General features: G+C 34.6%; 1 protein-coding gene across 1 annotated transcript; it reads left to right on the top strand.

Annotated features, from left to right (window-relative positions):
* The first annotated feature begins 2,171 nt into the window (after window positions 1-2,171).
* On the top strand, window positions 2,172-9,439 carry ODAM (odontogenic, ameloblast associated). Its single transcript, XM_036446116.1, has 10 exons — window positions 2,172-2,222; window positions 2,311-2,352; window positions 2,871-2,918; window positions 3,479-3,709; window positions 4,229-4,276; window positions 6,103-6,207; window positions 7,775-7,822; window positions 8,548-8,619; window positions 9,012-9,173; window positions 9,410-9,439. The coding sequence occupies exons 1-10, from the start codon at window positions 2,172-2,174 to the stop codon at window positions 9,437-9,439; spliced, it is 837 nt and encodes a 278-aa protein (XP_036302009.1).
* Window positions 9,440-12,140: the final 2,701 nt, after the last annotated feature.

Raw genomic sequence — 12,140 nt, 5'->3', positions numbered from 1 at the left:
ATATGTATAATTAGGCAATATAGCAACATGTACCATGTCTACCACTCAACTAATCTGGATTTTCCAGGCAACAATTTGTTGCATTAATCACCCAGCTATAGCTAATCAGCCATCAACATCTAGAGGGGTCTACTTAGCTAATCTAAAAATATAACATTCATAAATCTTGAGGAAGTTCCTTTCTAACAGATATATGATCATAGTAGTAGCTTTACTTCTTTAGAAAAGAAAAAGTTTTTATCATTTTAACTAATTTTCTTTTGTCCTTTTTTTTTTTTAGGCTATATGACAAATGCTATCATAATTTTAGTACTAAAGAGCCTTGTAAGTTCTAAGAAGTGTATCATCCTACTGAGAAAAAAAAACAAATTTATTTAAAGGCAATAACTTTGTTTTCCTACATGATAAGGCCACCATTAGTTGTTTCTAGATGAAATTAGCCAAAGAAATCTTCCACAAAAGAAATTAATTGATAATACATTATCATAATACTTATGATCCTAGACTATCAGAATGGGGTCAATAATAACAACAAAGAAAATTTTTACTAAAAATATTGACAAATAAACACAAACCTCACTTTATAAAGAAAATTTATAAAGCAATGATGAACAGATAATAATACTTAGTTATATTTTGAATAATATTTAAATAATATTTAGAAAAAAAGTATTTTAAAGTACAAAACACTAACCACTATTTTTTAAAATATAAACCATCATGCTTTCTATTTATGAAATTATTTAAACCAAGCATCCGATCACCTAGGGATATAAATGTCATAGACACAGAGATTTGGCAATTTTTTTTTAGCATTTCATTCCATTAGTAGAAAGAGATTACTAATGTTTTTTAACATTGAACCTAAGTGAAATTAGCTCGGTTCAGCATTGCAGAACCAAAGAATCTTTATGGTCCCTAAGTAAGTTTTGAGTTTTTGTCTTTTAGACCTCTCTCTGCCTTATGTCTAATAATCTATATTTTACTATTAAAATAAATATAGGCCATTAATCTTTTACCTTCATTAAGGCTTTTGAAGTTATTCTGTTACGGTATCCATTTTAAATATGAGTTTTTTTAAGGAAGCAGAATGAAATTGTTCTAGAAGATTTAATCATAACCAAAGCAGAAACCAGGAATGACCATAAGAAAACATTTCTCAGAGGATAATTTAATGGCATTACTAAAAGTGTGGGAATCCATTTACCACTTAGATGATTAGGAAAGGGGTTATTAGCTAAGCCATTGTCTAAAACCCACTGAATCACTGGCCCTTTTGAAAAATGATTGGTCCCTTTTTTATAAAGATGGGTTTTAAAATAGATGTTCTAAGCAGCAGAGCTGAAAGATAAAGGGAGCACAGACCTTGCATGAATCTAGTATCTCTTCATAGGCAAAGGAGCAAGGTAAGTTATCAAATCTTTACTTTCATAATATTAAAACCAAACTCAGGATAAATCCTACAGGATAGCCTACCAAGGTCACCCTAACTACTTGTGTAGATCAGTGATTTGAAGTAGGGCAGGGTTTTCACATTTGGAGGATAAAGCATAATATACTACCATGAGTAGCACTATATATCAATATTGCAACTTAATTTTAGAAGCTTTTTTCCTGAGTTAAAAAACTATTGACTCATGGTGTATGTGTTTTTTTTTTTTGTTGGTTTGTTTGTTTTTAGTTTTCATATATAGTTAATGTTATTAGACTTTTCAATGTAAATTATTTGGTATTAAACTGCTACTGTCAGATCTTTATTGTAGTATTTTTACTACTACATTAAATGGACATTAAAATTGTTTTCATAATAAGGATCCAGTCATAGGCTCTCCCATGGTCAAAGGGACTCACTCCTCTTTATGTAGAACAGCTCAAGCATCAGGCCATCTTGTTTGTAACTCATTCAACTACATCATAAGCCACTAAATGAGTCATTTGGTCAAGCTAAAAGGATGAGCTAATGATTTTGGTTTGTCTCTGTGAGAGAAAACAATAATATATATTATATATATATTTATATTTTATATTAAATTTTAATATATAGGAAAATACTGTAAAATTCACCCAATTGCTCTTCTATTTGAAAAATACCAACTAATTATTACCATGATTTTTATGTAGTTTTTTAAAGCTAAATTTCTTTTTTTTCCCCCTAGGTATTTCATCTGAAAATGAAAACCATAATTCTTTTTGGGCTGCTGGGAGCCACACTATCAGCCCCGGTAAGTGATTTCATGGTAGAGCTGAAATCACTGTGTAAAATCTTTAATAAATCCTAAATCTTTCTTTTACTTTTTTTTTTTATTTTAGATTATTCCACAGCGCCTTTTGTCTGCAAGCCACAGCAATGAGGTTAGTTTTGATACTTAAAATACCTTCTCCTTTTTGTTTGTTTTTTTGAAAGTCCAGTGGGGAAGAGATAAAAGCCAAAATTCAAAATCTAGTTAGAGGCATTAAAGATTCTTTGGTTCATCAGTGCTCTTATATCCACATGCATTTTCAATGTTCAGGCATGTTTTATATACCAGGTTCTTTCTAAAATATTATTTCACCGTTATTTATGAAAATATTTTGTGTATCTTTTTAATAGCACATAATACATATGTGTATAGGTGTTTAAGGCAATCAAATGACTAATAAAACCATTTGGAATGGGCTAAAGTTGTACAATCCCACACACAGCAGGAGAGAGGTAGTTAAATCCCAACCTCTAATCACTGTAATTTAGTATAAGCTTAGTGAGAAAACATCTCACCTCTAACAGGAACCTAAGATTAGTCAGCTCTGCCTTGTGCAATATTTGTAGTATACATTGATCTTAATAATTTTACTGGATGGTAATGTTATTTTCATATCCTTTCCTTTTCTAGCTACTGCTGAGTCTTAATAATGCTCAACTTCAGCCACTACAGCTTCAGGTATCTCTACCTCAATAATTATTTTAAGAATATTTTTCTACTTTTCATTTCTTATTATGACACTTTTTATGAGAACAAGATGTTTTCTGATGTCATTTCTGAAATTTCCGTTTTTTAAATTATCAATTTGCCCCATATATTCTAATTACTATTTGTTGGAACACTAAAGTAAAAACTATAACCTGACTAATACTTATTTTTTGAGAACTTGGTACATGCCAGTCACAGATTCTCACAGCTATGAGATTGTTAAATTAACTATTTTACAAAAAGTCATACTCAGCTAACTGGGTTTAAAAAAAAAAAAAAGATTCAAATCCAGTCTGGCAACTCAGGAACTATACTCTTTATCGACCTCATTCTGCTCCATATTTCTCTTGATCCTTGAGAATTTAGCATTGTTCATGCTTTTTGCATGGCTCATAATGTGCTAAGATGCTGTGTTTTTCTAATAATGCAGCAATGAAAATATAGAAATTGTTTACTTACTCAGGTCTGATTTTCAATTGTTTCTGAAATGAAAAAGAAATCCTTCCTCTTTTTCTTTTATATCATTCCAGAACCCCTTTAATGCATGGATTCCTTCTTTCTCTGGGATTCTACCGCAGCAGCAAGCTCAAATTCCGGGACTCTCCCCATTCTCCTTAGCAACTCTAGACCAGGTTGCTAGACTGTTCCCAAATCAGAGACCTTCCCCAGGACAGGTTTCCTTTGCCCAAGGAAACCAGGTGGGACAACTGGACCCCTCACAGCCTCAAGCACCAGTGCAGACCCAACAGGGCCCTAATAATGTAAGTCAGACCTTTTCCATCTTGAGATAATGTGGATATGTTGAATGTAAGCACAAACATGAGTCAGCTTTACAATAAGACAACAGTTACTGAGCAAGAATTCTTCCCCACAATATGTTTCTACCATCACAGGAAGTTTCTTATCTTTTCTGATTTCTAACAAGGAAAATATCACTTAAATCAACTATTATACGATAAAGCCACAAATAAAAGGAGTTAAAATATGTTTTAGAAAATATAATTGGGGAGAGGCCATCTGCCTTAATGATAATGCATATAATAGTTGACCTTTAATTGTCATAGAAATCTGCTAATATACGAATTTGTATGGAGGGACTGAGAAAAAAAAGAAAGAGAACTCATGGACATGGACAACAGTGTGATGACTTCAGGGGTGGAGGGGGATGGGTGGATGTGGTACAGGGCATAGAGGGAATAAAAGTTGATGAAAAATCAAATTTAATCACATTTTTTTAAATGTCAAGTAAATCCTTTATATGATTCCTTTTTTTTTGGCAGGCAATACCCTATGTGTTCTCCTTTAAAATGCCTCAAGAGCAAACCCAGGTAAATAAATAAGATATCATCACTCATATGGCTACTACCACTTGCCATTGAATGAATGCTTTCTTTTATATTTGTAGCTCTGACTCCTGTAGCAGGGCTATAAAAACCCATCCAAGGACATCACTCTTTGGGCGCCGCTATTGCTGGGTTGGCATCAGTCTGTTAATGTCGGGCTCACTCAATAACTCCTGAAGAAAGACCAGCTAAGGAGAGTCCTCAGGACTCCTGAGCTCCCAGGACATTACCATTTTAGGAATAAAGGAGCTCACTAAACCCTAGCTTATGTCCTTTCTGCATCTGAAGCTCTGGTAAATGGGGGGAAAAAATCAAGAGAACTAGCATGGGTGGACTTTGCTCAACCCTAAATTTTGTTTCAGAGGAAAATGTATTAAATTGATAAACTATGATATAATAATATAACGTAAAGATAAGAAACACTTGCCCACATTATTTGAAAATTATGAAGTTCTGGTAAAAAAAAAATTCCAGGTTCTTGCATATTTTAATTGAATTCCATATTACAATCAAATGGTGGCGATTTTCATGAAATAGGAGAATCTTAAAAATATGAAGGTGAACTAGTAGAATCATTAGATTAATATGGAAAATCCTCTCAAGAGTAGGCTAATTCTATAATATCCTGGGTTCAAAGAAATAGGGATATTGGTAAATCATATTATTCACCACCAGAATACTGAGCATTTATAAAAATTTACACCACTTGACTACACTGTAATCATAATTATGTAATTTTGTACCACCCATAGCAAACCAAAAAATTACTTCTAGACATTATCTCACTGTATGCCATAGCATTTAGAGAGTTAGATAGATGGTGCAGAATTACTTCATTTTAAAGATCAGGAAAATAAGTCTTAATGAGATTAAATTCCCAATCCTAATAAAACTAAATAGCAGAGTTAAAATAGAATTCTTCACCTTTTCTTTAACTACTAAAATAGTGTTTCTCTGCCCTGGCTTTGTATTAGAATCTCTGGTGGTAATTCTGAAAATTACAATTGCCTAGAACCTTCCCATACCTAATAAATCAAAACCTCATGAGTAGATCCCAAATATGATTAACTATTAAAATGCTCAATAAGTGATTATGATTTTTATACAGGATTAAGAATCACTGCACAAAATAAAATTTTCAAACCACAGTTGTTTTTTACTTCTTATATCATCACAAAAGGAAACAAAATATATAAAACTTTATGCATTTACTGTGATTCCCATTTTTAACAAACATATGCATGTATAGACACACAGGCATAAGTGGAAGCCAAAACTTGATTATGTGCATGGTGAAGTTACAGGTAATTTTATTTGTTCCTTATTTCTGGATTCTCAAAATATACAAAAATGCATATGGATTGGTTTAATTAAACTATCAATTATTAAGGGCAATATATTCCTGACCTTATATTCATTATGGTAGAACTGCCTGTACCATGTTCTGCAGAATGATGATTCTCCCAAAAAATAAGGGAAATGCTGTATAGGCTATCCTCCTCTTAGATATTTGTAAAGTAATTAGTGCATAAAGTATAAAATTTGTACTTTAAGTCCAAAGTGTGCTTTTACAAAAACCTATTATTTAGTTGAACACAATCCTTCCTAAATGTGTTTGACCAAACAACCTTGAAACAAAGTCCAATCGAGTATCACGTGCAATGCAAGTTGTATCTAAAGGTTAGAAAGGAATGCTTTTGACTCTTTTTTTTCTATAAAATTGCTAAATATGAATCAGTTTTAAAATAATATTGACATTAGAAGAATTTTTTAAAAAAATACTATGCTGATTCATTTCTGTTTACAAATAGATGCTTCAATACTATCCGGTTTACATGCTCCTTCCCTGGGAACAACCTCAGCAAACAGCCCCAGAGTCACCTCCACAAGCAGGACAGCAGCAATTTGAGGAGCAGGTACTGCAAGTGTTTGATTTTAATTTAAATAGTGCTAGTTCCATCTGAGAAAGAAGATAAGGTAAATTTTAAGAGGAAAGAATAGCTAAGTACATTTAGTGAAAAAAAAAAAAAAAGCAACACAAACAACTCAATAGCTTGAACTGTGGTGGTCACAAAAGAATTTGGTGTTTTTTCTTAATGTACCACTAATTTGGAAATGTTCTAAGACTGGATTTTATCATTTTTTAAAATATATATATATATATTTTTTTAATTTTTATTTTTTACGGAGAGGAAGGGAGAGCGATAGAGAGTTAGAAACATCGATGAGAGAGAAACATTGATCAGCTGCCTCCTGCACACTCCTTACTGGATATGTGCCTGCAACCATAGTACATGCCCTTGACTGAAATTGAACCTGGAACCCTTGAACCCATAGGCTGACACTCTAGCCACTGAGCCAAACCGGTTAGGGTAAGACCGGATTTTAAAATAATGAGATTAGTTAATCGATTTAATAAAATCAGAGGCCAAAAACTAAATCATCTTGGAAAATGAAGTTTTCTAACGTAAAAAAAATTTGCCAGCATCACTCCGGTCATATATACATATAGTTATTATTAAAAATAAAAACAAACCCTGGCCGGTTAGAGCATGGGCCCATACACCAAAGGGTCATGGATTCTGTTCCAAGTCTAGGGCATATGACTGGATTGCAGGTTCTGTTCCTGGCCAAGGCTCAGGATATATGGGGAAGGCAACCAATCCATGTGTCTCTCTCACATCAATGTTTCTCTCTCTACCTATCTATCTATCTATCTTTCGCCCTCCCTCTCTTCCTCATTCTCTCTCCTTTCCTCTCTATAAAAATCAATGGGAAAAAAATATTCTCTGGTGAGGATGAACAAAAAATAAAAATTTTAAATGAAAATAGCTACCATAATAAAAGCTACATATGATCACCAGATCTTGAGATACAATTAGATAACATTACACTAAGTTTTGTGGAGCTGCAATACATTTTTAGAATTCTAATGTAAATCCAGAAGGCTCATAATAACTAGATTTCTTTTAATTAGAATGGGAAAAATAATATTTTACACCACTCTAAAACTTGACAAACCAAATTAGAGAAAACTGAAAATTTATGCTTTAAGCGATTGATAGTAATAATTCTAATTGTCATGCTAAATTAGAGAAAGGAAAAGTTTTAACCTAGAAATCATATGCTGTTGAAAGGATGTTTAGTTATTTAACATTTTTTGCCACCAAGAACTTATGAACATTCAAAAAAGCATTTCGTATAATATAAATGTATACATATTTCAGCCATGGCCAGTGTGGCTCAGTTGGTTGAGCATCATTCCCTGCACCAAAGGTCACTGGTTTGATTCCCAATTAGGGCACATATTCATGTTATGGACTAAATACCTAGTTGGGTGCAAATGGGAGGCAGCCAATTGATGTTTCTCTATCACATTGATGTTTCTCCCTTCCTCTTTCTCTCTCTCTCTCTCTCAAAAAAACAAAACAAAATTATAACAAAAACATCAGAATCTAATGCATTTTTTCAAAAATCTAACAGATGCCATTCTATACTCAATTTGGATATATCCCACAACAAGTCGAACCTGTAAGTAAATGAATGCCTTTTCAAGTTTAAAAAAAAACAACTACCTTTTAAAACTATTTGCTTTAGGATTTATTAAATCTATAAGTGCCCTTCAGCCAAATACCCTAGCTGAACAAAGTTGGATTTATTTATTCATTGCAATAAAGAAGGACACACACAATGGGGAACAGGAAGATACTGAAATAACTTCACATAGGATCTGGGGTTGTCAGGTGATTTGGGGCAAGTTCAAAGAGTGCTGGTTCACTCTGGTTCTATAATATGATTGGGTAACAAAGATTCTTATTTTAAAGGAGGGAGACCGGGCCATGATAGTAAAGAAGCAAGAGTTGCTTAGATTAGCCAGAATATGAGGATTTTCATGTCTTACGATGTGTTCTTGTTTTGGACAAGATGATAAAGCAGTCTTATTTTTGTTACTTCATTGTATTCAGAGGCAAATTTGTCCCATGTTGGTGCTCTGTAGGGATTGGTAATATTCAACAGAACACCACGGCTGGCCCAGCAGAGAATGGCGGGGAAGAAGCCCCTGAGAACGTAGGCAGGGTTGTACTGTCAGACCAGTTTCCCTGTGTCGGAGCTGCTTCTCTCTCAAATCAAAATGATTATTTTTGTGTATATGAAAGTAACTTAAGAAGTTGGGAAGTGTTTAACTGTATTCAATGCAAAACAACGTATTTTAGAAATTAAGAATTTAGACTTCTAACAACTTTCCAATTTTCCAGGTTATACCAGGAGGACAGCAGCAGCTAGCCTTTGATGCTGTCATAGGCACAGCTCCTGAAACGGCTGCAATGGTAAGATTCCTTACTACACTTCGCTAGATGCATGCATTCAGCAACTTACAACTTACAGGTTCCTGCACTATTGTTTATTTTCATGAAAAGCTTTTATTATTATTATTCCACCAACAATTAGATCTTTGGCCAGTCAAAATTCAATTTAATCAGTTCATCAAATATTTATTGAGAGGCCATTATAGGTCAGATACTCTCCTATTATATTCTTAAACAGGTATCAACAGACACAGTCTTTCTAAGGATAGATTATAATCTAGAAAATAATACAAGCATTTTCTTCTTAAATTAATTCCTTGCCTTGCATCTCAATTCTGTTGCTTTATATTCTTCCCAATTTGACTTTGTACTTGAACCTGAAAACCCTTTGTTTTCTTTCCCATTCCCTGTAGCCAGCAGGAGGAGTGGTGCCATATTTACAAAAAAAATTGATAAACTTTAAGCATGCCAGTGGAGGAATTACCATTCCTTCAACTTCACAAAAACCCAGCACAACAAATGCTTTTGCTTCTGCCATAGACCCAACTATTACCCCAGAGCTCATGGAAGAGAAGGTAGAGTAATCAAAGATTCATTTTATGTAAGAAATTCTTGTCTAATAGAAAATATAAGTTAGTGTTTAATTTTTAGGAAACTTATGAAAATAATTAGTTAATGGTATATAGTAGGATATGTGATCTTGGCCCTGAATGAGGAGATCTATAATTGCTTAATGATAACTAATCAGAATATAATTTAATTTTGATCTATAAGACATTTTCATAAATGTCCTTTTTTTTTTTTTCAATAGGCCAAGACTGGTAGCCTAAAGGAACCATAAGATGTTGTCCTAATAATGTAAAAATTTTGGTAGGTATTTACTAAGAGACCTGCATAAGTACCATGACATATCCTACTGTCAGGGGAACAATTAGAGGTCTTATAAACAAACAAGTTAGTGCTGTAAAGCTAATAACCATTACAGGACTTTAGCAATTTTTTAAAACAAAATAAATTTTGAGAATCATGTCTATCTATACCATAAACTTGGTATAACTCTGGAAACACAAATAATAAATATACTAGGTCCATATAAAAGTCATTCTACAGACACTATTTGCAAAGTCAATTCTCCTAAATCAGCATTTCACTTTGCAAACTACAAATTGTAATAATATCAACTAACCTCAGATTGTTAGATTGCTTGGAATGAAATAGTCTTAAAGTGATACAAAAAAAAAAAAGCATAATCACCTGGAAATTTAAACCACTATGGATTTTATATCAAACATAAATTAATTATCTATCCTAATGGGCTTGTTTGACTATGAGGATACCAGGTATGAGATAGAAGGACAAGCTGGCATGACACCAAAAATTTAAAAATGCACAATAAAATATTTGGCCTAAAGGAAAAACCAAAAGGCAAGATATTTTTAAATCTCCTCCCTGCTGCCTATAAGTAAGTCTCTTCTGATTTCTTCTTCTATGAAAATGAATACTCAGCATTCTTCAGATGAAAAAATAAAGTCTACAAAAATACAATTAGAAATAAATAGTATTAGCACTGTTTTAGAGAATTCTCTTTTGCAATGTAAACTTTTGTACAATGCAAGTTAATTTATTTAATCAGAAATATTAGAAGTATTTCAGTATAGTGTAACCTTCAATCTATATGGCAGAAAAAGTAAAGTTTTTCCATTTATTTATTAAGAAATTGAGAAAATATATAGGAAATTTTACACAGAACAGTCTAATGGTCCTAAAATGTTCTTCCATTTTACTTTTCAGAGAAAAGGACATGGCAATGCCTTGGATATCAATGCCTTAGGCTATTTGCTTCCTCACTGCTAATATCAGTTCTTTGAAATATACAAAATATCTTTGCTCTTCTTCTGAATTTCTTTTTACTTATAATTTTGCACTCTAAATATGTCATAGAAAAAGTAATACAATTATTTAATAACGCCTATCTCTAAAAAATTGTATTTCTTTTCAAATACCCTGTCATTACATCATCTGTAAAGTAAGAATGTGGATAAAACTGATACTACTAAATCAACTGAATAACTGCATTAATAAAAGATGGCTCTGAAAAATAGTGTAATTGATGAGAATAAAGATATATTGTCATTGGATTTCTGAGTGTGATGATTGGGACTGAGTTACTAAAGTATGTACTTAATTTTGGCATATCTCATTATTCCCCCCAGCCCCATTCTGCTAGTTTCCTTTTGAGTATTCTCCTCCATTAAAATAAAAATTATTTGGTAGCAGATATCATGAAGTAGTTGCTCCCAGTATGTCACAGCTACAGAGAGAGAGGTGGTTGCCTTCATCCAAACAGATAGCTCCCCAGGAGGATGTATGCTTGTTTGGGGAGGCAGTATCCTATATAATAAAAGCATAGTATGCAAATTCCCCCCTTGGCCCGGAGGTCTTCTGGGAGTTCTAGCAGGGGTGGACTGGCCAGGGGAAGGGAGGGAGGCCCCAGCCTGCGACAGTAGCAGCAGAAGATTCCGATAGTGACAATGGCAGGTAGCTGGGGGAAGAAAGGGTTACCCTGGCTGGCAGCCGCTAGGGACCGTACAAGTACATGAATTTCATGCACTGGATCTCTAGTCCTATATAATGAAAGGCTAATATGCAAATCAACCAAACAGCAGAATGGCCAGTAACTGTGACACACACTGACCACCAGAGGCAGACACTCAATGCAGTAGCTGTCCCCTGGTGGTCAGTGCACTCCCACAGGGGGAGCGCCACTCAGCCAGAAGCTGGGTTCATGGCTGGCAAGTGCAGCAGTGGTGGCGGGAACCTCTCCCACCTCTGTGGCAGTACTAAAGATGTCTGACTGATGTCCTCCAGAGGGCAGGGAGCAGGCCTAAGCTGTCAGTTGGACATGCCCCAAGGGCTCCCAGACTGCAAGATGGTACAGGTTGGGCTGAGGACTCCCCTGAAGTGCACAAATTTTGTGCACTGGGCCTCTAGTCCTTTATAATAAAAGCCCAGAGACCAAAATGGTGGAATGAACAGAACAACCAGAGACCAGAAAATTGTGGTCCCTTGCCCCAGCTGGCCCTGCCCCCCAGGAAGCCGTTAGGGATGATCAGACAGGCAAGCAAAGTGGTTGGGACAATCAGGCAGGCAGGTGAGTGATTGAGGGTGATCAGACAGGCAGGAAGAGGCAGTTAGGGGTGATGAAGCAAGCAAACAAAGTGATTAGAAGTGATCAGGTAGGCAGGTAGAGGCAGTTGGGGCAATCAGGCAGGCAGGTGAGCAGTTAGATGGCAGCAATTCCAGATTGTGAGAAGGAAGTCTGACTGTCACTTTAGGCCTAATCCCATGGGGAAAAAAAACACCTAAATTGGCAGTCGGATATCCCCCAAAAGGTCCCAGATTGCAAGAGGGTACAGGCTGGGCTGAGGGACCCCACTCCAAACCCCCCATGCACAAATTTCATGCACCAGGCCTCTAGTCTTGTATATAATATAGCATAGATTTTTATACTCACTAGATCTGGCTATAAATCTGGTTTTAAA

Source organism: Pipistrellus kuhlii, unplaced genomic scaffold, assembly GCF_014108245.1.
Source record: "Pipistrellus kuhlii isolate mPipKuh1 unplaced genomic scaffold, mPipKuh1.p scaffold_m20_p_1, whole genome shotgun sequence".
Classification (NCBI taxonomy): Eukaryota; Metazoa; Chordata; class Mammalia; order Chiroptera; family Vespertilionidae; genus Pipistrellus; species Pipistrellus kuhlii.
This window is presented reverse-complemented; position numbering and strand designations above follow the sequence as displayed.